The 27,032-nt window shown below is 48.4% G+C and overlaps 2 protein-coding genes across 11 annotated transcripts in view; one reads left to right on the forward strand and one right to left on the reverse strand.

Moving 5' to 3' along the window:
* Positions 1–2,151, forward strand: part of FNBP1 (formin binding protein 1) — an 89,744-nt gene extending 87,593 nt beyond the window's left edge. For 5 of the 8 annotated variants that reach the window (XM_064728095.1, XM_064728096.1, XM_064728097.1 and 2 more), the window contains one exon: positions 3–2,150. In XM_064728095.1, the coding sequence (XP_064584165.1) occupies positions 3–37 (35 nt within the window). In that variant the 3' untranslated portion in view covers positions 38–2,150. Of the gene's footprint in view, positions 1–2 lie in introns of all 8 variants that reach the window. The other 3 variants (XM_064728093.1, XM_064728094.1, XM_064728103.1) reach the window with 2 other exon arrangements.
* Positions 2,152–4,620: 2,469 nt separating this feature from the next.
* Positions 4,621–26,966, reverse strand: USP20 (ubiquitin specific peptidase 20). Of its 3 annotated transcripts, XM_064728092.1 has the most exons (25): positions 26,347–26,821; positions 23,301–23,411; positions 22,889–22,942; positions 22,160–22,222; positions 21,905–22,033; positions 21,175–21,271; positions 20,915–20,984; positions 20,219–20,332; positions 19,051–19,129; positions 17,312–17,753; positions 16,308–16,445; positions 15,023–15,135; positions 14,427–14,599; positions 13,876–13,970; positions 13,408–13,441; positions 13,152–13,197; positions 12,693–12,873; positions 12,150–12,276; positions 11,896–12,065; positions 11,212–11,293; positions 10,830–10,938; positions 10,422–10,524; positions 10,117–10,188; positions 9,291–9,479; positions 4,621–4,834 (listed from the first exon to the last, which is right to left on the reverse strand). In XM_064728092.1, exons 2-24 carry the CDS (start codon positions 23,379–23,381, stop codon positions 9,319–9,321), a joined length of 2,733 nt encoding a protein of 910 aa, XP_064584162.1. In that variant the 5' UTR covers positions 23,382–23,411; positions 26,347–26,821; the 3' UTR covers positions 4,621–4,834; positions 9,291–9,318. The 3 variants fall into 3 exon arrangements, with proteins under 3 accessions (XP_064584162.1, XP_064584161.1, XP_064584160.1); XM_064728091.1 differs by lacking the exon at positions 26,347–26,821 and adding an exon at positions 26,861–26,966 and having other exon boundaries at positions 4,621–9,479; XM_064728090.1 differs by having other exon boundaries at positions 4,621–9,479; positions 26,347–26,820.
* Positions 26,967–27,032: the final 66 nt, after the last annotated feature.

The raw sequence follows: 27,032 nt of genomic DNA on the forward strand, positions 1-27,032 counted from the left end.
AGATGTGCACAAACCACTTCAGAAAATCTCTGAGTAGGTTTGCATAGGCCTGTCCACCCTTTATTCTCCTGGTTTGCTGCTACGGTTGTTTTAAGAGCTCTGTTTGAGAAGGTTTTCTTTAGAAGAGATGAATGCACATGTCACATCTCCATCACTGAAAGACTTTGTTAGGTACCAGGCTGGCTCTGAAATGAAGGTGCTGCCCTGACTGTGTCCATTTAGTGCAAACAGCACTGTTGTCCTTCTGAATAGAAGGGAGAGCTGCAGGCTCTGCTCCCCTGGGATTCCTGCAGGAGGCTGCTCTGTGCACACCTGGGTGTAGCATCTTGCAGGGCTTTTCTGTACCTGTCTGGTGTCTGGTGCTGAGAACTCAAACACAGGAACTGGTTGGGCCTTTGAGCTCGAGACTGACCCCCTGTGTCACTGACCATGGTACCTCATCATCTGCTTGGCAACAAAACTCTTTCACTGAGGGATCTTGTGAAATCCTGTGACACAAAAAATCCTGCATGGAGTGCCCAGCTCTGTGCAAACCCTGCACTGTGCTGTTCCCTTCCAGCCACACCAGGCTGTTTGTGTGGGTGACATGCAGGAATGGAGGTTGAACTTCTTATAAAACCTATTTTGGAGCTGTGGGCTGATGAGCATTTTGGCTCCTGTTCCTCCTTATCTCTGATGATATCAGTGATTCCTTCTGGGCAGCTCTGGCATTCCCAGTGCTGCAGCTCTGCTCTTTGCTGTAACCATCATGCAGAGCTTTGACTTATATAAGTAAATAGGTAAAAGTTAACCACGCTGATGCACTTTTTATCTAGGATATATCTGATTATTTAATGCTTGCCAAATTATTTAGGAATTGGTAATTATAAACTGGACTGTGGCTTTTAAAAATCCTTTTGTTAAATACGTGCCCTTAGTTCTCCCAGTATATATAAAAAAATTGTATATAACATAACTTAAAGACTAAAGTTACTTGAATTTGAATTGTTTTTATCCTTTTATATGTGTATAAATATAAATGGTTTTATAGGCTGTTCTTCTGCTTAACCCAGCTGTTTTGGTAACTGCTCAGTCCCTCTGATGTTGATAAGTGTTTTTGGTTACTCAGCTGCCTGCACCTGGACTTGCACAGGAGCTGCTGTTGTGTGTTAAGGTTTGTTCAATCTGGCCAGTGTGGTTGTCTTGTTTCTATTCTTATTTTTTAAAGAATCATCATCTGTCAGGAATCTCTTTATAGCTTGATGTACCATGGTGTCTTCTTCTAATAAACATTATATTTTCTCATTCCTGTGAGGTTTTGGTTTTTGAGTTTTTTTAATGACAGTAACTAGTAGATGGCAATGATTAGTGACAAAAAATAGTGGCTCCTAAGGAACAGCAAATAGCCCAGAGCTGCTTCTCATTCTAAGCACAAATGCAATTCTTCTCAAGAAAAATGTTTTATTGTGGCTCTTTGGAAACTTCTTTGTGCTGTCATTTGGAAGGATTTGATGGAAGTGGGTGCAAAGGGGGTGAGAAGGTTCCCCTGGTTTCTCAAATGCAAAGGAAGTTTGGACTCATCCTGTATTCCCTTGGATACAGCAGTTTGGGCCAAATCACGTCCTGGATTGTGGCTTCACTTGGCCAGAGGCAAAACTTGTCCTCAGCCCCCATTCTGTGGGAACAGGCATGGCCAGAGGAGGCTTTGGAGGCTTGGGCTGCTTCTGACCTGCACTTTCCTGGCTTCTCTGGAGAGGGAAAGGCCTCTGCAGCCTGTGGAGGAAAGGAAAGCTCTGCATCCCTCTGCAAATTCTTTGATTTAATTTCCTGTTGTTGTTCAGTGTCACTGATGGTCTCTGGAGCTGTCACTTGAACAGATGCACTTCTGCTTTGCTGACAGAAAATGGAAAAGCTGTTTGTTTTGTCAGTGGCACGAAGCAGGTGCTGGCAGGGTCCTGCCCCTGTGCTTTCCTCCCAGAGCACAGCAGAATCCCAGGGATGCTCATCCCAGGCTGCAGGGAAGGGCTGAGGGTGCAGAGTTTCTGAGTCAGGAGCCTTCCCAAGCCCTGTAACCCAGTGGATGCTTCATTGCTTTATTCCTTTAACCTCCTGCAGGCAGAGCTGCTCTTAAGGGACCCCATTTCCCCCAGCCTCTTTCTAATCCAGTCTCTTTCTTTTTGTCTTTCTTATGTTTTAGATTCCTAAAGGTGCTTGTGCTGGTGCAAGAACCTCGGGGCGAGCTTGTCACAGAAGGAGAAACAAAATGGTCTGTTTACCCTGCAGGCAGTAAAAACACACCCATGGAAAGCCAGACTCCCACTCTTGTCTGGAGTTCCCACTTGAAAATTTCAGACCTAAATTCCATCCCAGTACCATTCAGATGCTTGCTCTTTCCCATGGCATGCTACTTGTGGCTCGGATTTCCTTATCAGCCTCTCCCACCCTCCTGCCAGCCTGGCACAGCCCCTCTGTCAAACATAACACACACTTCTGCCAGCCCAACCCCTCCCAACTTCTGTCAGAGATCTGCTGGCTGCCCTTGGACAGCCAGAGAGTCCCCAGCATGTTCTGGTCTGTCTTCTGTCCCCTTGTCCCTCAGTCCATCTGGATGTGCACACTGCTCCATCAGCATTTCACGTGGTGCCTTCAGTGCCAGACCTGCAGGTTCCTCTCAGCAGAGAGCCTGGGAAGGAGGTGGGAACCTCCCTGGGACAGTGTCACAGCAGCTGCACTGGGCTCTCAATCTGTCACTGTTCAATCTGATCCACAATGCATCATTCAACATTCTGCCTTCCCCAGAAGGTCACTAATACTTGTCAGCCTTTATTTCTCTTTTTCCAAATCCAGGCTGATGCTCATTCCAGGTATTAAACCCCTCTGACCCTGCTGTTTCCTGAAACCCTTCAAGCTCACGTATGTACTTGTTTTCCTGCTTGTTCTGTCTGCCCCCTCCTGTGTCCCTGCTGTTCCTCACACACACACAGACACACACAGACACAGACAGTGGCATTTTGGTTGGCAGCCCTTGCTGCTGCTGCTCACAGCCCAGTTTGGCTCTGGTTTCAGCCTGCATGCTCGCCCTGTTGCCTTGCCTGCGCCCACCTTCCTCAGGGTCACGTTATTTTGTGGCTCGTGGTTTAATCTCTCTGCAGTTTTCTTTTGGTTGGTTTGTTTTTCAGCATTTCAGACCTGCCTTCTCTTTTTTTGCATGACCTCCTGTGCGTTCTCATCAGTTCATGTTGGAATAATAGAGTTTTTTTAGATAAATAAAAGAGGAAAGAAAAAAAAAAAAAGAAACTGCACTGTTTCCTTCTCCCATCTTGTCATGGACTGGACCTGGACCCAGCAGCCAGACAGGAATTGTGACCACCCTGTTCTCACATGGTTTGGTTTGGAGCAGAAGTAGGATAAGTGATTCTGCACTTTATCATGTCATACAGTGGTAAGAGAGCTGCAATATCTCCAAAATCACATGATCTGGACTTCAGCTGCCTAACAAAGGGTTAATTCCCTCTCTAAACTTCCACAAACTTCCATATTCTAACTTGATTTCCCCTGAATTGTTACCATTGCTTGAGTTTTGCAGTCATGGACATGTTTGAGCCCTGCAAGAATCAGTTGCCACTAAATAGCTCCTGAGGGCCAAATTAATTCTTGGATCCACATTTTATTTGGGGGAATCTTCTGGCTGCAGTCCAACTCCAGCTTATTCTGTACAATCCCCACAAGTAGAGAAATGTGACATGGAAGCCACTATGGGCAGTGACCCCAAAATGAAACCTCTCAGGGTTTGTTTGCAGGCAGGTGAGTGTTGTTCTGCTGCCTGCTGGGCTGTCCTGCAGGGTCAGCACATCAAAACACAGCCCAGAATCTCCCAGTCTCTGTGTTGGGGATGAAGGGATTTTTGAGCTGGGTTATGTGTGGTGTTCATAGTTCTGTCCCTTTCTCTCCATTTAAGATGCCAACTTTTGTTTTTACCAAGTCCCTTGGTGCTACAGTACATCCTGTAGCTGTTGTGTGATGGTGCTTAAGAGTTGCCAGCATGAACCAGCAGAAGGTTTGTGATTTAAACCCAACCCAAGTGTGCTGAGCAGAGGCAGCACCAAGGCTGGGGCTGTTCTGCAGCACTGCAGGGTCACAACCCATAAATCACTGCTGCTGCTGTGCTCACTGAGCTTTCAGATCAAGAGCAGGATGGGATCCCCTGGCTGGCACCTGTGGCTTTGTGGTCTCCACCTGCCAGGGGATCTAAAGGGTTGAACAATTAACAGGTGTGCAAAAATATCCTTAAAATATTTTTAGCTGCAGTATTTTTATTCTCGTGTCCAATGCACTGTTGAATCAGCAGCTAAGAATTCACTTTCACCTATTGTTGTGCCATCTATGTAAAAATTAGATCAAAGTTTGCTTTTCTATATTTAATCTGGGTGGACAGTATATTATTGTCAGCCTCTGTGGAACATTGGAACAATTGCAATGTCTGTGTTTCGAAATTGTGCTGTAGAAGGAGCATTAGCTTTAGCTGACTGATTGATTCCTGAAGTTTTATTAAAAGACCATGTATGGAGTTTTTATAAACTTGGCAAGTAGTTCCCAAAAGCCTGGATCTTAAAACTTATTTAAGAAATAGTCACAGTCATATCTCATAGTCTGCACATGTTTATTCTGCTGCTGTTATTCAGGGTAATGAATAATTTTTGTAGAATTTACCTTTGGCAAACGCTGAAGAACTAAATATGTGACTGGTTTATAAAAACTCTGCTTGGATTTACTAATCTTGCCCAGCAGCGTGGACTGTACATCTTATGAAATTTCATGATCCCCAGCAAAAGTCTCTAATGCCCTTTCTTAACACCTGTAAATAGAGAAGAAACATATTTACTGATACTCAAAGTTGTGTTTAATGCTGAGTATTTTTCAGAAGTTCATTTAGTTTGATGCATATTGTTCTTTGGTTTTTTGTTTTCCTGCCTGAAATGACAGAAGACCTAAAAGAAGCCAAATTCTATTTTAACATGATGATGTCGAGCACTTTTTTATTTGTATATGTGTGTGTATGTGTGTTTGAGCACTGATCTCGAGATCTTGGTGGCATCTCAGTGTTGTGATTTCATTGCCAATGTAAAAGGTTCTGGTGTTGCCCATTCATTTCTGGAGACAGAATTCAATCAAATAAAGTGCTTCCATTTGAAAGCGAATATTGACCTTGTAGCAATGAAACAAAGTCATCTGCATATTTAAATAAACATTTAATTCCAGAAATACAGTTTCACTGGACCCTTTTGATCAGCCAGACAGGAAGAAAAATGGATTTGTTGCATTTTTTTCCCAACAGAAAGGTTGGTGCCTCTCTGCTGTAGCTCTTGGGGCTGCTGAGGTGCAGCCATTGCTCTCCAGGAGCTGCTGCTTCCCTCATGTGTCCAGTGGGGAGTGGGAATTTGAATTTGCCTGTGGCTGCTGCTTCAGCCACAGAGGAATTCAGGCTAAAACTCCCCAGGGCTGCTCTCTTACTCCTCATTATTCTTCCTGGCTGTGGGGTGGATTTGGGTTTTGCTTCCAGCTGTGAAATGTTCATGGAACAAGTGGCTCAACACATTCCAGTGTGGTGCTGGTGTGGTGTTGTCTCTCTTCAGAAAAGTGAGGACCCATTTTCACTTGTTGGCTTTGGTTTTGATTTTTGTTTTATATTATTTCCTGCTGGAATTTTCAGGAGTAATAATTTGGCTCTTCTGTAGTCTGTCCCCCAGAGCTGGGTCCCATCAGGTCACTTTAAGCTGGCATTGAAGAGAGAAGGAAGTGGTTGGGTTGTTTGTTTGTTGGTTTTTTAACTTAGTCATGTGAGGAGAAAGGAGAATGGGCTGTTGTGGCTGGAGCTGGTGTGGGAAGGGCAGGTGCTTTGTGCTTCTTCAGTAGGAGCCTATGAGAACTGGAAACCTGGGGCAAAGATTTGATCTAAAGAGAGAGTTGTACCCTGGAATGCCTGTGGTGAATGCTCTGGTTTAGCTGGAAGCCTTGGCAGATGTTTTTGATGCTGATTGGTTTTATATTAAAACTCAGGCTGCTGCAAGCCTGGTAGGGAATGGTTTGGGCAGGGATGTGTGGATGTGCAGTGTGTCCAACACAGCAATGCCTCCCTTCACCAGATAATCCAAAACCAGGCACATTTCTGGGACTCTGGCTGAGATGGACAATTCCATTCTGGTGTGAATAATGTGTGTGTGTCTCTAGCTGAGAGAAAAGCCCCCAGTTCTTGGCCAGCTTCTCCATCACCCCTTGGTCCAGGTCACTGCAAAGAGCCCATCCAAGAACCAAGATTTGCAGTTTTCCCACTCAGTAGGTGACACCTGGTGGTCCTTTCACCTGACAAATAATCTAGAGATGATTTTTGTTTAATTCAGTCAAGCTGCTACATTTCTTCAGCAGGATTTCAGTTGTTCTTTGCCAGCACTAATTACATCCCTGTCAGCTCAGGACAGATCAGGGCTGCTTGTGACAGGCTGCTGGTCTCTGCTTTTGGGCAATAATGAATAGGAGGGGGTGTTCCTCTGGCTCTCACTTGGATTTATCTTTCACAGAATCAGCACTGCTGACTTAAAATAGAAAAGGCACAACCAAAGGGGTGGGGGACAGCTGGGGGTGTAGAGCTGAGCAAAAAGGGAGAAGAAAATGAAATAAGGTTTTTGTGTGGAGTGTTTGTGTCACAGTTACAGCAGAGCAATGGCTCTGCTCCCAGGAACAGGGACACAGGAACTGAGCTGAGGGCAGGGATAATCTGACACTGAGGTTTGCTCCATCAGCCCCCACTGCATGAACAGTTCTTTCTGCTCCTCTTTTTTGCAATTAGCAAAGGAACCTGATAAAAAAGGGGGAAATTATTTGCAAAGAGAACTGATAAGAGATCAGCATTGGCACTGGCTCCCAGAGCTGTGTGAGGTGTGCTCAGAAGTGCCACAGTGGAGCTGGAGCAAAGCCAGGCTGCAGTTGGAGCTCAGGTGAAATCAGGATGCAGAACAAACCCTCCAGTCCTTGACCAGGTACCCCAGAGCAGTCAGGGCTTTGCCAGAGCAGCCTGGAGCTGTTTGTGCACCCTGAGGGCTGCTCTTGGTGTCTCTGGGAATGTTTGGGGCTGTTCAGTTGCTCAGGTGAGAGATTTGTTTGGAAGATCCAAGTTTGGACAGCTGACTCCAAGCTGCTCAAGAACAAACTGCATGTTGTTATTACCCAGCTCCAGCTGAGGCTGCCTCACTCACTTGGGCAGGGAATTCCTGCTGCTCCAGCCCCTGGGGCTGCTTCAGAAACTGTAAATTCCCAGTGCCAGAGCCTGGTGTTCCCTGGGAACAGGCTGCTGACTGTGTTACCAAGGGAGGGGAATGGACCTGCAGGGATATTTGGCCACAAAACAGTGACAGGAAACTCTTGTAGACTCCTGGAACAGCTCAATGAAACTGCAACTCCTTCCCTTGCAAGTTCCAGGATAATAATATTGTCCATGAGCAGCACATCCAGGCTTTCTGAGGCACTCTCAGGTGCAATGGGGTTAATGAAAGGTGAAGGGAGGTCTGAGTGGGCACAGGATGGTTTAGTGGCCTCAGGCTCATCTTGCTGCAGGATCTGTCCCCACACAGCCTCTGCTCAGCAGGAACTTTAGACTTTATTTTACATTTAATTTTTTTTTTCTTCTTTCCCCACCCTGCTCCCTGAGCTGTCAGCCCCTCTCACCAGGCAAGGCAGGCCTTGTTGGATGCACATGAATTTATTGTACCACTTTGAGCACAAGGTCTAACACTGAAGCACAGGAGTGTCATTACAGTCTGTACAGCACCCTCTGAACACAGACAACACAGACATGCAGCCCTGCAGGCTCTGCAGCACAGCAGGGCTGCTGCACTGGGGAATAAAGACAGCTTGGAACAATGAGAATCTCAACAGTGGCTCATTCTCTGACCTCCCCTGGGGTCTGGCTGGGTCTAAACAAGCATCCCATGAACAGAACTGTAGAATTAACATGCTGAATCAATTATAGACAGTTTTTAAAGAAGTTGCTTTATGCAACAAATGCTTTATCTAAAACAAAACGAAAAAAAGAAAAAAGAACCATGAAGGCCACATTTTTCTTCTCAAATTCTCCTGTCCTACCCCTTCTATCTCTAAGTCAAGGAGCAGCCTTTCCCTCCCATTTTTTTGAGGAGCTCAGGAGGTCCCAGCTCCATGCAGGTCAGACTTGGTGCTGTGGCATCACCCACACCATGAACAGAGTTTGGCTCAGGCCCAGCTCTGCTCCATTAAACTGCTCTCAAAGCCTTGCAAAGATTCAACTCCTGCCTTGCTGCAAGATGAACAAAAAGAATGTTAAGAATGGCCCTGCTGAGAAAAGTGAAGTTTGGCCTTTTTTGCCCTCATTTCTGTCTCTGCTGCATTGGTGGCAGCAGATCTGGGAGCATTTGGATTCAGTGAGCCACTGTGCACACAAAGGACATCTGGAATGAGCTCAGCACACAGGTGGGGCTCGTTTGCACAAAGAGCTCGTTCCTAAAAAGCTGCTTCACCAGCCTGGGCCCCTCCCCAGCCCCAGGTGCCCCCTCTGAGTGAACAAAGGGGCCCCTCCTCAGCTTCACCCCCTCAGGGAGTCAGACACAGGCTCAGGGCAGGGTCAGCCTGAGGAGGCTTTGGGAAGGAGGAGCCTTCCAGCCTTGTCCAAAAACGTGCTGAACATAGGAGAGCAGTAACAAGGAGAAAATAAAAATCTGCAGGACCATGAAGGTGTGGGTTTGTGAGTGAAAGGAGAAGGGAAGAGCTTCTTTTCAAATGTCTTAGTTGACTGCAACTGAATTTGCAAGAATTCAATAAAGAGCAAAACTAGGAAGTTGTGACAGCACCACCAGCACAAAAGCACAGGAGAACCTGTGGCTTTACTCAGACTCAAACCAGGTTTCTCTGCTGGAAACATAAATAATGTCTCATTATCTTTACATGTTTGAATTAAAAAGAGAAGTGCCAAAAGCAAAACCTGCAAAGGAGCAGAGCTCAGTGCACTGGGGCCAAGCTGGGAGTGCTGGTTTGGTGTAAGCAAAGGAAGGGAGAGGGCTCAGCTCAGGACAAGCCTGTGGCCGTGGCTGCACCAGAGGGGAGGCGCAGCTCTGTGCCAGCCTCTCCCAGCACCACCCCGTGCTCAGAGCCACACCAGAGGAGGAGGAGGAGGAGGAAGCCTGCCTGCCCCGGGAGTGCTGGGGGAGCTGCACACACCTCGAGTCCCAGCCCAGGGGGGATCTGGACCCCGCAGGACTCCCAGCCTCCATCCCCCACAGCGGTACCTGTGCCGGCCCTGCCCCCTTGCACGCATCACACTGCTCGAGTCTCTGCCTCAATCTTCTGCTCCCCGTGCAGGTTCTCCAGCTCCTGCACCTGGGCCACGTTCTGTCTGATGGCGATCTCGGGCCCGCCCCCGTACAGGGTGCTTAAATAAAGCCAGGTCTCCTCGGAGATCTGCCCGTAGTCAGCACCTGCGAGGGAAGCAGCAATCACCGGGTGCACAGCAGGGAAAGGTCAGGGCCCCAGCACGCCAGGATTTCCCCATAAACAGCTCCCCCCAAAGGGCCAGCCCAGGAGCAGGAGGAGACACCGGGGGTCCCTGCACACAGCCCCTGCAGTGCCCCCTCCTGCTGCAAGCACCGGGCTGTTCTCCATTAATCCATGGCCACAAGCACCACATCTACACATCCTTTACATCCCTCTTCCAAACCCAGCCCTTCCCATATAGAAATTGTTCCTAATATTCAATCTAAACCTTGCCAGGCACAACCTGAGGCTGATTTAACTTTGGGAGCTGGGCCACAGCAGATGCTGAGAGAAGACCACATCAAAAGCAACACAAGATCAAAGCTCCAGCACAAAGGGGAGTGGTGGAAGGGGCCTGGGGAGCAGCAAGGCAGGAGCTGGGGGTCTGCAGAACCAGTCACAGCAATCTGGGCATGCAGGAGCTGCCACTGCTGAACTGGCTCACTCAGGGCAGGGGCAGGGTAGAGTTGTCATCCTCTGCAGCACCATCCTGCTCTGTGACTCCATTGTTCACAGCCAGACCCAGTGGAACAGTCTCCTTTACCTTTCAGCAGCACCTCAGGCAGCAAGCACCAGCCTTACCCTGCTTGACTTGCACGTGGCCACCTGGTTTTGTGAGGGCAATCTTGGTGTTGTCAATTGGTCCAGGGGGCTCTGTAGGAGAACAAACATGTCAAAAACCATCTGATTTCCTTGCTGCCTCCAGATTCAGATGCTTTCCTAACTTCTCTTGGTCATTTTTGTCCTGCCCTGGGGAACTGCAGGCAGCCCCAGTGGCTGGTGCCTGAACCTTGCCCAGCCAGGGGCAGTGCTCAGCCAAGGCCCAGCAAATGGAGTCATTTCCATTCCCCCTGTGCCCCTGACAGACCCCAGTGTCTGATCCTTACCATTGTCCTTGCCCTTGACAAAGGCCTCCCACTCCCGGAACCACTGCATGCTGATACAGTAGATGACACTTGGAGACTCCTCTGCCTGGAAAGCCTTGTTCAGCTGGGACAGCAACAACAGAGAAACAGAAAGGGCTTAGCCACCCCTGAGATCTTGGGGGTGTAAGGCCAGTTCTCCTGAAGAACCCCATGGAATTCCCTCCTCACCCCCTGTTCTGCTCACAGAGCAGGCACAAGACAAGGATGGTCTCACACTCTCTGTCTGCACAGCATTGCCCCTCTACACTGGGGAGCCCCAGGCCAGGCTCCTGGCTGTGCTGCAGATCACATTCTGGAGAAGAGGCATTTTCCAGGCCTGCACTCCCCAGCCCTGCCCTCTGCCTTGCTCCCGGTGCTCCCCAAGCCAACCTTGATGAAGGTGTCGATTTCGATCCTCCTGCGCTTGGCCAGGGCTTCGATCTCCACTTGGCAAATGGAGCACACGTACAGATGGTTCACAGCAGGGCCACCCCCAAACCTGGGCACAGGAGAGGCAGGGCAATGGAGAACTGCAGCAGAGAGGAAACTCTTCCCAGCCCTGCATCCTACTGGCAGGGATTTTTATACCATTTTTGGTGAGGAAGGTGCAGCTGCAGCTGAGGGCACAGAGCTGCCTTTACTCAGCCACACTTTTGCTCTTCTGGCTTATCTCTTGTTATGTTTTTGGGACAGGCACTGATACAGCTCATCCTGGCTTAGATCAGGACACTCTACAAATACTCTACACTCTAATCTACAAATACATATTCACCTGTTGTAGAGATATTCCCACACGTTTTGGGGCAGAATCACAACCAGGTCATCAATGTAATGGTATTTATTAGGAGGGATCCCTGTGGAGGAAAGGCAAGAGGAAGAATTAATCAGGGATTTCATTACTGCTGTGTACAACAGACACAGATAAGAAGGCAGATTTTCCATTCTGAGAACTCTGATTCCAGAATCTGCATTCTTTGCTAATGGAAGACAGTCAGAAGTTCATTAACTGTGGAGGTTTCTCAATCCACGGCCCTAATTTCTAATCAAGTGCTTCATTTCCAATTTAGAAGAGAGATTTACAAACACTGAGTGCTCCCCAGCATGGCTGATGAAACAGCAGCAGAGTCAGTCAGATGTGCTATCAGCTCCCCTCTCCAAACAAACCCCGAGGGCCAGCCCTGCTGACAGGGTAACACAGATAAACCCTGCCCTATCTGCTTTCTACAGGTTTGTTTTTAAACACAGAGAACTGAAAACTGTTGTTTCCCAGCACTAAACATCCCCCCAGGCCTCCAACCAGCAGCACAATGGGTAATTGTCTCATCCCTCCCTGAGCAGGCTGGAGTTTCTGCCAAAGAGATTCCCACTGCAGCTTCCCCGGATCAGGATGGCAGCTGGAGCTTTTTCCTGCATTTGGAAGCATCAGAGGTGCTGCTCCCAGGCCCAGCAGCCTTACCTCCATGGGAGCACAGAAAGGTGTGGTTGGTGATGGGCCCAGGCTCAGCAAAGGTGTTGAATTTATTGAGCCACTCTCGAGAGATGTAGAACTGGAGCAAACTGTGCTCCTTCATGCTGGCCAGGGACACGACCTTCTGACGCTCTCTCACAGCCTCCTCACTGCTTTTCCTGGAGCAGGGAGAGGAGAACTCCATGTGGGAAATGCATTTGCAGGTGCTCTGTGCCCAGGAAGGGGCTGAGGGCACAGCTCACCTGTAGAACAGCACGTAGGCTTCTGCATTCTGCACCACGGTCTCGTGCACCTCGGTGACGTACTGGTCATCGAACTCGTACCACTGGCCATTGATCACGTTCTGGCAGTAGGCAATGTAGTGCCCACCTGCAACAGAGCACAGCACTGCTGGAGCTGCACTGCAGACAGAAGGCAGGCCTGGGATAATGAATGGCAGCAGCACAAACAGGATTAGCTGCTGGCACACAGCAGAGAGAGAGACAAAAAAAAAGGATAATTCCTGTTGAGGCAAGCTTTGCTGGAACAGCAGAGCCTGGCACTGTCACCCTGATTTGCCTTCTTTGGAAGAGCCTCTCAGCAAGACTGAACAGTGGGAAAGGGTTTGAGCCAAGCCTGTGGGGAGGCTGAAAGAGCTGCAGGGGATCTGTCAGGAGCTGCTCAGTTCACTTTCCAAAGGGCAGAGGCTGAGAATGGAGGGGGTCTCAGGAGGTGCTGGCTACTCCTGAGCACCCTCCTGCCTCACTCCCACCCCCACCCTGCTCCTCTCCCAGACAGGGACTCACTGCCAGCCGTGCCGTGGTGACAGATGACAGACAGGAGGTCGTAGGTGGTGATTTGGGACACACACTCCTTGGCCAGGAAGGGTCTCAGGTCCAGCCCCTCCAGGGGGAAGGAGACGTGGCTGTTGATCTTGAAGGAATACATCACCTCGTGCCGGAACCGCTTCAGGTGGATGCAAAGGATCTGAAGGACCAAGGACACAGGACATCAAAGAGAAGTTTTGCCATGGCAGCTCTGGGAGCACAGCACATCTCTGTGTGTCTGATCCTTGCAGGAGTTCTTTGCCTGTTTCTCATGAATCCTGCTGGCTCATCAGCTTAGACTGAGAAAGTCTTTCTGATCTAAATACAGATTTGATATTTTTGCCACCAAAAACCCTGCTGGTTTTATTCTACCTCTGGCCTCCTGACCTCCTCAGTGGCTGCTAGAAGAGAATTAGGAAACAAGGTGCCTTTACCCACCTCTGGGAGGCGCAGGACTTTGCAATACTTTACTCCATTCCGCAGCCTGAGGGAGGAAAAGAAACGAGCTGTGAGGACTCTCTAGAGCACAGGCATAGCTGGGTCCTGCTCCCTTTGGAATCCAAGACAAATCCTGAATTCCAGCAGAATTGTCCAGGCAGAGGACACAGCAAAATATCTGACAGCAGTACAGAGAAATGAAACTCCAGAAATAAAACTCCAGACATGGAACACAAAACAGATAATGCCAACTTACTTCTTGCACCGTTCACAGCTGTACATGTTGTCCCCTGTAGAGAGAGAACAGCCATTATGCAGCTGCTCAGAGCACACAAGGCTGACACAGCTACCTTTCCAGACAGTGCACAGAAAGCAGATTAAGAGCCTTTTGGGCAGGACAGGGATGAGAAAAGATCAAAACAACTCCTCTCAGTAAGTGCAGGCAAGATAGGGATGCAGCCAATTAGCAGGAAGGATGAGAAAGTGAAGAAACTGAGGAGCCACAGCACTCAACCAACCCACAGCTCTGTCTGCTCCTCACTGAGGACACTCACCCTGAGCAGGTAGAAAAGTTCCCTCCTGCTCAGAGATGCTGAGCTGCAAACTTTTGGCACTGCCAGTCTCTAATGACACACCAAGGCAGGAGTTCTAGGAGATTTAATCTGCCTTTGAAATTATTATGGAATGCTCCTCCATGCTGTCAGACCACACGGAAAAAACTCACCCTTCAACTCATCTGCTGCAAAAAAGGCAGCAAGGCAATCCTCCAGTGTCACCACGGGACCCCAAAACCAGCTAGGGATACAGGACACCACAAACCTGCAGAGGAAAGGGATTAAGAGTTATAAATAAAACAGCTGAATGCTTTGGCACACAAAACCCCAAGTGGATGATAAATTTCCTTCTAGCTGTAGGTCCTAAGTTCATCCCACATCCCAGAGGAGCAGGGAAAGCACAGCTGCTCTCAGCTGATGTTCCTGCTCAAACTGGAAATGATTTGGAAAACTACACCAGGAATTAATTTGCTCTGGAGGGCAGTTCTGAGGCAGCAGTGAGGGGTGATCAGCTACACAAGAGCTCTCAAGGTGTGTGACAGACTGAGAGGAGCAGTGACAACTGCTCCCCATGAGAAGGCTCAAAGCCCTGAGAGGTGCCACACACTCCAAGGAAAGGCTCCAGGTGACATCCCAGTGTTAACAGCACTGGTTAGGGACAGCTGCTCCCAGCACTGCAGGGCAAAGCCCAGAGAACAGAGGTGCAGCAGAGGGAGCACACCTGCGGATGTACTCCATGATGAAAGCAATCCAGCCCTGTGAGGCATAGCTGTCCCCACATGCTCCTGTCTTGGCTGGCACATTTTGGTAGATGGCAGAGTGCAGCTTGGCCAAGTCCTCCTTCCCTGGGATTGGGAGTGACAGGTCCTGGAACGTCTCCACTGTTGTAGAAACCTGGAAATACCCAAGAGGAACAGGTCAGGGTTTCCCATGTGTAATGGAGCTGGCACCTGACCTTCATCACCTTTTATCACTGCTTGGATTTAGTCCAGGCTAGAAACCTGAGCTGGCAGCAGGAGCAACTCACTGTGGCTAATTATTCTTCCCTGCTGTCAGCACTGACTTCTGTCATGGGCTTTGTAGCACTGAACTCAGTTTCCTGATGTGAATGTGATACTGCTGGGTCAACTCAATAACACAGATCAGCAAACACAGAAACACATCTCCTTGGCATGGCAGATTCTCACACCTCCCCTGCCATCACCTATGGCCACATCAGCTGCATCCCACAGGGTTTCAAAGAGCAGCACCATTCCCTAGGGAGAGATCTACAAGCCCAAAGCCCGTGCTGGTGACTGGGAGGCCCAGGACACTCACTCTGTCACAGGTGAGGCACTGCACCAGGCTGAGGATGGAGCCGTCGAAGATGTCGGAAATCACACTGCGGTACCGCAGCTCCTTCTTCTTTTTCCCAGAGGCCTGCACCTGGGCTGGAGAACAGGGAATGGCCCGCTCAGTCTCCACAGAGTCACACAACCACGTAAGAACACGGGACAAGCATTGTGCTCATGTTCAGACCCCATCCCAGGGACATGGTGAGGCAAGGTGCGAAGAGACAAGGAGGACTCTGCTGCTGTGTGTGGTACAAGGGAGAGGAAGCCAAGTGAACCAACACCAGTTGGCTCTCAGGAGGCAGAAATTGTTGTACTGGAACTCCTCTTTCCAGCCTTTTACATGTTTAGAAGCCCAGCCCTGCCACAGACAGCCGCTGGTTTTCTGAGGTCTTGTGACACTTTGCTCCAAGCTTTGCATTTCACTTCCTCTCCCCCTCTGCTCTGCACTTTGTCCCTTTTTTTCCCTCTCTGACATTTACCACGTGTTCCCCAAGTGTCTCACACTGGAGAGGGCTCTCCACAGCAGGGACTGGCCAAATGCAAGGTTTTGTTTAACAACAAACCCCGTCCCCACACACACGTGCAGGCAGACAGAGTGGTTTTCATGCAGCCAGAACATCTGCAGCTGTGCTGACCTCAGCCAAGGGGCTGAAGAAAGAATGTCCTCATGCAGCAGCTGGAGGGACAGTGGTACAAGCACAAGCCATTGTGTTTGCAGACTGTGCAGCACTGAGGGATTTTGATTTGCAATTTGCTCTGGGATGAAGGGACCAGTTTGATAACAACACAAGGCAGGCTCTATTCTGCAGCCTGACAGGCTCCCAGCACTGCAGGGACATCTGCAGCCCTAATTCCATTCCTGTGAGCCCAAGATGTCCAAGAGGCAGGGAGCTCTGTCAGTAACAGCATCTTACAGCTCTCTGGCCCACATGCCATGAAATTCAAGTCTGGCAAACAAATGTTTATGTATTTCCACACTCCCCTAAAGGGACAGAGCCTGTGCCTGGGACTTGAGAGCCATTTTATTAATGACAAACACAGTACACAGATGCAGACTTGAATCATTTCAGGCTCCACACTAGAACATCACTGTGCTCAGAGCTTGACTTTATCTGCAGGTTTACTGTAGTCTTTGCCAAATACTATTTTAGAACACCCTGATGTCCAGCACTTCTTACATCTGTTAATCAAGAATCATGATGGATTCCTTCTCTTCCCTCCTCTACATGCTCCCCCCTTTGCATCCCAGCAATCCTTCTTTGCCCTACCTTTCTTGAGTATGTAGGAAGGTCCAAGCCTGGCAGGACTGGAGCGGGGAGGAGAGCTGGACAGCTTGGAGTGCATTTCATGATGGACGGGGCTGCAGGGGCGCGAGGAGCAGCGCACATAGGCATCATTGTCAGGCTCTGTTTGGGAAAAGGGCACTGCTGAAAACCCCAGCTATGAAAGGCAACTCCACTGCAATCTGTGTCAGCCTAGCTCTGTGTTCCAGCACAGAATCTTTCTCAAAGGCACAGTGCAGTGTCCATTAACTGCTGCTTGCACAGGCTGGCAGACACAGCTCCCTCAGCCACAGGAGAGAGTGCATACGGAGCTGTACCTAACAGCTAATAATTACATACTAAAAAAGCCCAGAAAACAACCTGCCATTTTTTCACACTTATGACTAATTAGATTTTGCAGCTTGCTCCTGTAGCCCTAAACCACACAGACAGCATTGCTGCCTTCAGTGCCAGCTGGCAGAGTAAGACTCTTACATAAAGAAGCGTTGAAAGATCGGATATGTTCAGCTTGAGGTGACTCCACACTGCTGCTCTTTTCTTTTCCCTGAGACACAGAAATGCTCACACTGCCTCTCCCTTTTCTCTCCCCAAAGTCCACAGTCCAACATTAGCAAATACCTTCTGCCATGCCTTTTCCACAGTTAGTATTTCCCTAGGCCAGTGTATCAAATAAAGAGATGTACATATACCAAACCTTTTTTTCTTAAAAGGCATCAATACAGTGCAGGCTTGGCAGAGGCAGCTCTCACTGCTGTGCCTTTACTCAGCTCACAGCCTAGCTAAGCACCTCTCTGGCTCACCAAGTACACTTCCTTACAGAAGCAATTGTGCACAAAGGCAGGGACTGAGGAAAACCTTGGATGCAAAATCTTTTGAAACACAGAGAAGGAACAATCACACTATGTGTTTGCAACTGCACTACACCACAGTGCCTGTGCAGGATGGTAACACATCTTTCTGAAAATGTCCCAACAGAAAGAGGGGTATACCTGGTGTCCTACATGGGCTGGCAGGACAGGGAGCTGGCAGCATCTCAGGTGAGGCTCTGCCATCCACTGGCATCATCGTAGTATCAACATCTGCATCCTCATCCACCTGCTCCGAGTTGCTGCGCCGATGGCCGCACGAGAACTTCCTGTCCTTCATCCTCTCTTTCTCTGAGATCCCTCTCCCTGCTTCATCCTGGATCAGCAGCTCTGTCTCTGCCAGGGAGCTGCTGCCCATGCTCCCTGAGGTCCGACTCTGGCCCTCTCCCTCACCCCTGTCACTGCTGGAGTCACAGGACAGGAACTCGTCCTCTGAAGGGCTTCGGTCGCCCTCACGCTTCTCCTCCTGCTCGCTGCTGTCCAGGTCCCTCGTCTCTGCCACGATGGGTTCCTTCAGCTCCTCGTGGAGCTGATCCATCAGGCAGCGCAGGAATTCCTGTGTGTCCTGAAAACCAGGATTCCATGTCAGTACCCAGACAGAAACGGGGCAAAAGGGGAGCTGGGTCCATGCACAGCTGATTCCAAGAGTGCCCACAAAGCTGAGCCTGCTCTGCAGCACACAGACCCAGCTGAGCAGGGCCATGCACCAAAGGATCTGTCTGTTACAGAAATGCTTTAACTCCTACATAATTAAAGGCCTAATTTTTTTATCTGAATACCTTCAGCTGAAAGACTTTGAGAAGACAGAGAGCAGCTGTAAAAGGCAAATCAGGAGCACATTTACCAGGGTTTGCCACAGGTAATAGGGAAAAAGCAAGGAGAAACCTGATGAAAACAGCAGGCCCTGGAGGACAGCCTCTTTCCCACAAACACATCTTAGGAACACTGACTTCTACTCATGGCAAGCCACCTCTTAGAGAGGGCAGATTAAAATCTTTAATAAACAGGGAGAGGAACCAGAAACTCAAAGCTGTACAGTCTAGCTGCAAGCTCCTACATTCATAATACATGGTAAAAGAGCTGATACCTTGGCTTCAAAGGAGCTGCTGGAAAGCAAGCTGGTATTTTGACAACTGCAGAAAGTTAATTACGACCTTTCAGTTGTTTTATGAAGTTTGGCTTTTAGCCTGCCCTGCCTACCTTTCAAATTTATCTCTTCAGATCAGAGTTTTCCAATCCAACGTATTTCACATCAAAGACAAATAGAGAAGTTCTTTCATTAATCATTATTTTTATTCTTTGTTTTGATTTCTTGTCACTATCACAGTTTTGATGCACTGTCATTTCTCTAGTAAATTTTCTAATCATAGTGTGTTGTTTACATTTTGTCATAAAGAACAAACAGAAGAGCTACACTGATAAAGACTTCAAAAGAAAAAAAAGGATACTACCTTTAAATAAGACTTAGTTTTCCTGCAATTCCCCAGAAAAAGAATATAGAACATTCATGTCTTTGAATTTTTAGTGCAGATTTATCCAGGTTCCTCAGCTCTGACATGAATAAATAATGCCAAACTCCCACAGAGCAGATATCAGCAGATCTCAAAGCTATTTATAAAGGATTTGACCACCATCATTTCAGAGGTGAGCAAGCTGACACGAGGAAATGAACTGATTTGGTACCAACAAGCCAGAGGAAAGCCTGGAAAAGAATCCAGGTCTCCTAAATGCTCTATCAGATCACTGATATTGACAAAGAGAGGCCATGACTCCCAAGCTCTTCCTTCTAAACACCAGCACCACCACTGCAAGAATGAAATTCTCTGTTTTTGGAATAATGACATGGGTTTTTTCAGGCCCACCTGCTGTGCATAGCCTCGGAACATGGGATTGACAAGCTTGATTCCATGGGAGAGACTGCTTGGAACAACATAACTCGGGCTGTTCAGACATGGAAAAAGAAAAAAGGAAAAGTCAGTTTGCATATTGGGCCTGGAGCCAGTTTGTCTAACAGGCCATAACAGAGGGTGTGGTGTGTAGTTAAAGAGGCCAAAAGATAATTATGCACCTGCAAAGGCTGAGCAGAGATTTCTGCATGAGCTGGGTGACAAACACACCAAGAGACAGAAACACCTTGCAGCCATTTCAGTCTGTCTTTCCAGAGAGACCCTTCCCCAAAACACATTTCACTTCCAGCTCTGTCACTCTTTGAGTGTGGGAAGTGATTCTTTCCAGAGCAGAGTTTAGCAATTAGTGACTTTGTTTGATTTTCCTGCACCATGTTTGTCTCAAAATCTGGGCAGGCTGATCACCCAGTAAATGAGATAAATTCAGTCAATATTAGAATGACATGATATTGCTTCAAAGCCTGCAGCCTCCTCCTTCACAAAGACACAGTTCACCTTTCTCCATTATTCCTTGTTAATAATGAACTTGAGGCAAACATGCAATGCCATTTAAATTCCTGTTTTGCTGGGGTTTATTTATTGCACAGAGCAGACATCTTCAGATTTAAACAGAGCCACATAATTTTGCACTCTGAACTGGTCCAGAATTTGAACCAATAGTAAACCAAAATGTCATCTGCATTTTCCACTCTATTCAGTAAAAATCTCTGAATAACTTTTTTCATCCAAATCATCAATTTCTCTGCTAATCAAGAGCAGTGCAATTAAGTGCTGGCCACTGAAGTCCATATAAAATACTTGGAGATAGCTCCAAGTATTCTCTTACTCCATCATTTTTTCTTCATTGCCATCAGTGACACTATATTTTAAAAAACTTTTCCTTTTAAAAATTGTAATATTAAGAATGAATTCTTTTCACTGATGTCAATTCATCACCAGCAGCAGGAGATGGGATCTCCTGGGTCCCAGGGAATCCTCACACCCCCATCCATGCTGGGGGTTAAATCACTGCCTCAGACAATGCCCTTGTCCCTGAGGATCACATTTCCTCTCTGCCATGCCAGATCTCAGAGCTAACACACCTCTGAAAGCTGGCCAGGGTAGATCAGGGGTCACCACTCACCGTTTCTTGTGCCAAACCTCAGACACCAACTTCTGGTAACTTTTGCACAGGGCAGGTTTCTTATCCGTACGGACCAGTCCACCACATTCCAGGAAAAACTGTGTCAGAGGTGGGCTACAAGAGAAGGAAAAGGAGAAGGATTCAGCCCACAGAAATTTGTCCTCTGCTTCTATTTATTTATCAAAACTTCATGCAGGCCTTATCAAAAGCATGCTTTAAGATACTGATTTTAAACCAAGGGAGGAAGGGATTCCAGATGCAGATGTGACTCCTCACTTGGATCAAAGGAAAAAGGCTGATCTGAACCTGCTCTGAGTACAGAAAAGATATTGGAATTGGGTTTCAGCAGGATGGCTAGAGAATATTTTAGGATATAGGTTATTAGAATTATATCAGTGGGGATAATAAAGAGATATGACATGGCTTTTTCTGGGATAAATAATTTCTGTTGCAACAGAAATGATGAAATTTTACTTCCAGCATTCCTCTAAACATGAGTTTTGTACACAGCACAAGCTGGCTAGTTCCTCAATTTCCTACTGTAACATTTCTGTTGCCCTAAAAAAACCCTATTTTTTTCTGTCTCCAGCCTGGCTAATCTCTCTTTGCAAGACTCATGAAGGTTTCAGATCAGAGGTGACACTTTTGGTATTTAGTGAAGTCACTTATGACAACACTGAAAGCCCTAATGCCTACCAGTTTGAGAGAGCCTGAAGTGCTGCATTCATGTAGCAGGAGTTCCCAAGATTTTTCATTCCAGTAAGGCCTGAAGCACAAACAAGAGAGGGATGAATCACTTTCAAGATGTGCTGCTTTCTATATTCCTCCCCCAGGAGAGGGAATCCAGCCCTCTCTAGGCAGTGTCCACATTCTGCTGCCAGGAACCCTCTCAGTGCAGGTCCTACAGACTGCAGAGCTGCCATGCCAGCTCTTTCATCAGCTCAATGCAAAGTTACCTCTTGGTTTCAAATCATCATCCTCTGATTCAGATTCGCCTTCATCAGCCACTGCAATGGGAACAGCTTTCAGAGGGTGAGCAGGCAAAGGAGAATCCTAGATTAAAGACAGAGAAATAACTATCAGTCACAGGCCTGCTTTGAAAGATGAGCTGTGAGAGATATTATCTCATATATAAATCAAGCCAGCCTCCAAGAAAAGCAGAAGGAGAAGGAAGAACAGGCTGCACTGTCTAGCCTTCTCTCTGAGGCAGCAGGGAGTGGAAATAGTGCCATTACTGCTTCCAGTACACGTGATAAGATACATCAGGAATGAGCAGCACTGTCACAAGTACATTGTGTTTCTGGTCTGACAGCTGAAATTTCTATGGGCCATGCATTGGGAATGAAAATGTGACAGACAGGTTCTTCTCACATGCAGATACCCCATTGGAAATGTTAAAAATAAAGTCAGAATGGATATTCAAGTAATAGAATTATAGCATCATAAATTATTTGGGTTGTAAGGGACCACAAAGCTCATCCAGTTCTCACCCCTAAGTCATTTGTCTTTTTGCTGGGACACCCTGTAAGTCAGGGCTAGTGTCCCCTGGCTACAGGCAGCCACTGTCAGTGAAGGTATCCCCACCACAGCAAGCACTGCACCATGGCAGGAATCACTTGGATAATTTTACACCAGGCAAACAAAACCTGGCCAGGCTCCCAGCCCTGCCCTTGTGCCCAGACCCACCTGCTCAGGGAACTTGCTGGGGGGTGAGGGGGGCTGGGCCAGGCGCTGCTCCAGGAACACTTCCCTCTCACAGGCATAGCACCACACACGGAACGTGGTCAGGTTCACTGTCAGGTTGTGCTTCTTGGCCTGGAAATCAAAATGAAACAACAGATCTCCTCTGGCAGCTGGCCTGGGCTGGAGCACAGGACTACCAGGGCATGGAACAAGGAAAATTTAATTCTATTTAAATGTAGGGAACAGAGAAAAGCTCACCTGTGCATGAAGTGTGCTGTGGTCAGCAAAGGATTCCCCACAACCAACATAAGGACAGCCAATCTAGAGAGGGGAAAGAGCCAAAGCACAATGGGCACATCATGTTAGACTCTTTAGAAAGCAGTCTGTAACTCCAGTCCCAACAGCAGCAGCAGCTTCAGAATTATTTTCCTGGTTTTCTAACCTGTTTTTTATTCAGGGCCCACAACAAGATGGAAATTTAGAAGTGATGGAAATTTAGAAGTGATTTAAGAAAAAACCTGCAACCAGGTTTGCACCCAGGCAAAGTCTCTGTTCCAAGGCCATTGCTCCAACAGGGATCTCACCTGAGCAGCCCAAGTCTGGGCATTCCAGTGTAAAAATAAACAGTCCCTGCCTGCCCCAGTGTCCCATGGATTCCCTCCCTCCTCACTTCCAAGGTGTCACCTGCAGCCTCTCCACAGGTGCCAGCAGAGGCAACACCCGGCCAACAACCAGCACTGGGGAATTTATTATCTCCTACTGGGAATAGCAAGGACAGTCCCCTACAGGGAGTGAACAGTTACATCTTGTCAGATTGTGACAGTGTTACCCTTTCATTGTTACTGGAGAGTCTCCTCCTTGAAATCTATCAAAAATCAGTGTACAGTTCTACTGTGAGCCCCTTTTTTGCTCCCCACTGTTTTTTCAGTACAAATGCTATTTCAGTGAAGCCCCACTACATCATGCACACAAACAAGCCATTGTTACCTGAAGACAAGCCCAGAGGTTTGGTCCCACAGCTCCACAAGACTGGCAAGTTCCCTGTGTATTGATAATAAAAGAAGGTTGTTGTTTGGTTTTTAAGTAACCAAGTCCTTAAAGAGTGAGAAACCTCTCTATAAAACAGCCAACCTTCAGCTCATAGAATTTCATCCCTTTCACCACACTTCCACTCAAATACACAAATGCACCACTTTAGCTAAGTGACACATTCAGGCAGGATAAAATGACCCTGAGAAATTTGTGAGGTCACAAAGAGTGATTTATGGGACATGTGGGTACATCAGTGGGGGAAGGAGAGTTTCTCTCTGGAGATAGGCAGGGTTTTCTTCAAAAAGCAAACATCCAAATCCATGCACAACAGCTGAAAGGGAAAGAAGTGAGAGCCACAGCTCTGTACCTTGGATTTGAGCAGCAGATCATCCGTGGTCACCTCTCCTATGGAATCCAGGTGGGGACAGATGTCCCTTGTGTCCCCCATTTTCACCAACACTCATGTGAGGAGGGTTTCCTAGGACAAAAAGGATGGCTCCTTTCACTGCAGGTCAGATTGTAAGAAGACACCTGGGCATGTTTTGCATATTAGAGTTCCATATCTATCTTTAAGGTTCAGAGATTGGAACAAATCTGGCACAGTCTAGCCCCACTGTGTTATTGTAGGAAAGGAGCAAAGCCATGGGGAGGAGAGAGAAACAAGTAAAGCTAATAATCCATATCATGGAATGTGCCTTCAGAAATGCTGGGAGGTGCTCAGCACACAGGCACAGCTTCAGCTGCAAAGATACAAATCTAATTAGCTCATTTGCATGAAACCCTGATGAAAAGTGAAAGGTGCTGCAGCCCATGACCAGCCCTCAGCCTGTGGTGCCTGGGAGCTTCATGCACCCAACTGTGCTGATCTGAATCTAACATTTCCTTGTTACACTTCTTCATCAAACATTAAAAATATGATTAGTTCTAAATGAAGCTGGGCAAGAGGGAAATAGACTTAAATGAACTGTAACACCGATAAGCAGGCTCCAGTCTCTGAGGAATTTACCATTTCATGGGCAGATTTTTAACAGTATGAGCCACAGAACTCAAAGTCTGTACCAAACATAACAAAACACTGTTCCACCCAGCTCATACATCCAAACACCACAAGAACAGATGATTTCATAGCTTATGAACACAATAAACACTTTTATGGTGGTCCATGGATATGTAAAAGACTTCAAATATGTCTCAGTAACACGCAGCTATAAAAAAATGAAGAGAGTTTGTGTTTTTTAAGCATAGTTTAAATAACCTTGCTCATGGCTGTTAAAAAAGTAGAAAAGAAGATAAGTGATATTAATAGCACAGACAAGGATCCAAAATATTACAGTTGGCTGGAAATGAAGCAGATGTGAAGAGCCCACATCATTGCAACAAAGAAGTGGAAAAATCTGATGAACTCGATGTTAATGACTCCAGCAGCCACATGGCTGCTACACTCTGGTTTTTTCACATTTTGAGGACATTTGAAACAATTCCCAGTGTTATCTGGTCTGAATCACTGACAGGAGGGAGAAAAGAAAAGAAAGATTATAAATGAGTAGGCCATATCAGTAACACTTATCTTGGGAGTGGAAAGCTTGCCTAGCACCTTGTCTTGGCAGAAGATAAACCTCAAGGCTAATTTTACTCTGTTCTCCCAGCACTCTTTAGAACTCAGTAAATTGATGGGAGGAGCAAAGGGAGAAGAAATCATAAGTGTATGGTAGAAAGCACCACAGGGGTGCTGACCTGGATCTCAGTAACTCCTGAAGAAAAGCTTAACAAACAACAGAGCAATTTCATGCAGTTTCACAGAGAAGGAACGCAGCACCGTGTAACAGATATTGATTGAAAATACAAATAACAAGAGCACAGCAGCTTTGACTAACACATAAAACTGGGACATTTCAGGCTCTGAGTTCCTTCACCAGAACAGACCCCTTTCCCCAAATGCATCAGCTAGTCCAATTAAAAAAGAAAAATCAATGCTACATTTGCTATTTCAGCATCCTTGATTTCTTATCTCTCTCCCAGATGTTCCCCAGAAAATTTAATGAACAAAATACTGTTTGAAAATGAATTCCAGACCTCATATCTTCACCAGCTTAAACTAACTGGGAACTGGTTTTGAAGCACTTTGTTAAGCAGAGTCTTTTGGATTTAGATGGTTTCAGTGCATTCTGTGGGACCACTCCTCTCCTCAAAATCAAAACCAGGTCTTTAGTCTCTCCAGCACTGGGGTGCTGATCTTCCCACACAGTGCTTCCCTTTCTGAACAATGCAGGGAAAACCTCATTTTTGCCTCTGAGCCCCGACCACACAGACCAGAATAAGGTTTGTGACTGTTCAGAAGGAAATATTCAACTTCTGCCTTCCCACGACTCTGCCCTAAGAGCTACAGCTGGCACTCACAGCTCTAATTCTGCTCAGGAAAACAGGAATTTCATAAAAGCACTGCCAGAGAGCTGAACCGTGCTTGTCAAAATGTTCTGTGTATGATGGGAAAAGAAGTCACCCTCCAACAAGTCCTTCAGCCTGCCTTTCTCAGGCACCGCTGAGGGAGGACAGTACACGAACATGTCAGAACAGCTCCTCCGTAACTGCAACCTACTTTCAGTCTTCAGCTGCTGCCAAACCCAGCCTCTCTGCCTGCCTTCCACAGGAACACGTTTCTAGGTTTTCGCTGGTTGTTTTTTTTTCTTAAAACAACTGTGTGGTTTTGTACCAAAGCTAGAGCCAGCTGTCAAGAGTTTCACATCCGTGCAGGCTGACATTCTTCAGAGCAACTGCACAAATAAAAGAAATCTTTGCACTGTTCAGCTACAAAACAACTACCAGGTCTGGTCTTGCATAACCTACCAAGGAAAGAAGTATCTGCAGTTGAGCTCTGAGACATTTTATACTTGAGATACTGAAGAAAGAAATATTTACCGAACTGCCCCAGTGACAAGGCAGAAGCTGAAAGCAGGTGCTGCTGGCTCGCAGCTGCATCAGGCATGGGAAAACCAGGAGGTTTCTGTGCACCATGCAAAGGAGAGCAGGTCCGAACACTGATTTATTGTGGGAGGTCACAACATGACTCACCTAGAGATTTAGCTCTCAGACAAAAACCACCTGCAGGAAATCTCCCCCCTGCCCGCTATGTCACTCCTCAAACACAGCGGACCCCCAGAATCCGAGTCCCCTCCTGACAGACGCTACAGCAGCCGGACACGAGCGAGGCTGACCAGAAACAGCCCAAAGCAGCATGGTCCCGCTCCCGGGGCTGGCAGCAGCCCCTGGGGGTGCAGGGCCGCCCCCAGGCCGGGGCACGGCAGGATCGGGGCCGGAGCCCCCGCGGTCGCTGCTGCTGCTGCATCATCCCCGGCGCGGCCCGGCCGCCCTCCCCCCGCACGGCCCCGCCGCCCCGGCCCGCGGCCCTCGCTCACCTGCGGGATGCCCGGGGCGTTGCCACCCCCGCCCCAGGCCGGGCCGCCGGGAAGGGCCGCGGGCCCCGAGCGGAGCGGGGAAGCGGCGGAGGAGCGGCGGGTGCCGCGCAGGCCGGGGGAGGAGCGGGGGCCGGGCCCGGCGGGGCGGGGCGAGGAGGGACCGAGCGGGGGAGGCGGTGGCGGCACCGGCACCGACCCCGTGGGCTCCCGGGGTCGGGCCAAAGCCCGAGGGGTTCCCGAGCAGTGGGGGCTCTGCCCCAGGGCCGGTGCTAGAGGGGCGAACCGCGGCTCGTTCCGCGGCCGGGGGACCCAACAGAGCGGCTCGGTGCCTGGGCCAGCGGGGAGCAGCCGGGTGATGGAGCCGCGTCCCGCCCCGAGGGCTGGGCTGCAAACCGGGTATGGGACCCACGCTCCCCACGGCGCCTTCTCCTCACGGCCTCCCTGACAGGCACCGGCCACCGGCGGCGGCTGCGCTGCCGGGACTGCGAGAAACGGAACGAGCCTCGTGACTTACACGAGGAGTTCCCAGAAATGACAGTGCGTGGCCCGGGGTGAGAGGGGTGGTACGAGGGCTCCCGGCCCGGTCCGGGAGGGCTCGGAGCGCTCCGGGCCCTGCTGGCGGCTCCTGCCCGGCCGAGGTGCGGGCACAGGGGCGGTGCCGCCCGGCCTCGTCGCGGGGCTGTGGC

Source organism: Zonotrichia leucophrys, chromosome 17, assembly GCF_028769735.1.
Source record: "Zonotrichia leucophrys gambelii isolate GWCS_2022_RI chromosome 17, RI_Zleu_2.0, whole genome shotgun sequence".
Lineage (NCBI taxonomy): Eukaryota > Metazoa > Chordata > Aves > Passeriformes > Passerellidae > Zonotrichia > Zonotrichia leucophrys.

Coding starts and splice junctions, on each gene's coding strand:
- USP20 (XM_064728091.1), bottom strand. CDS start 23,381: ATGGGGGACACAAGGGACATCTGTCCCCACCTGGATTCCATAGGAGAG. Junction 22,223..22,888: donor ACCTCTGGGCTTGTCTTCAG/GTAACAATGGCT, acceptor TCCCCTCTCTAG/ATTGGCTGTCCTTATGTTGG. Junction 12,277..12,692: donor TCACCACGGCACGGCTGGCA/GTGAGTCCCTGT, acceptor GCTCTGTTGCAG/GTGGGCACTACATTGCCTAC.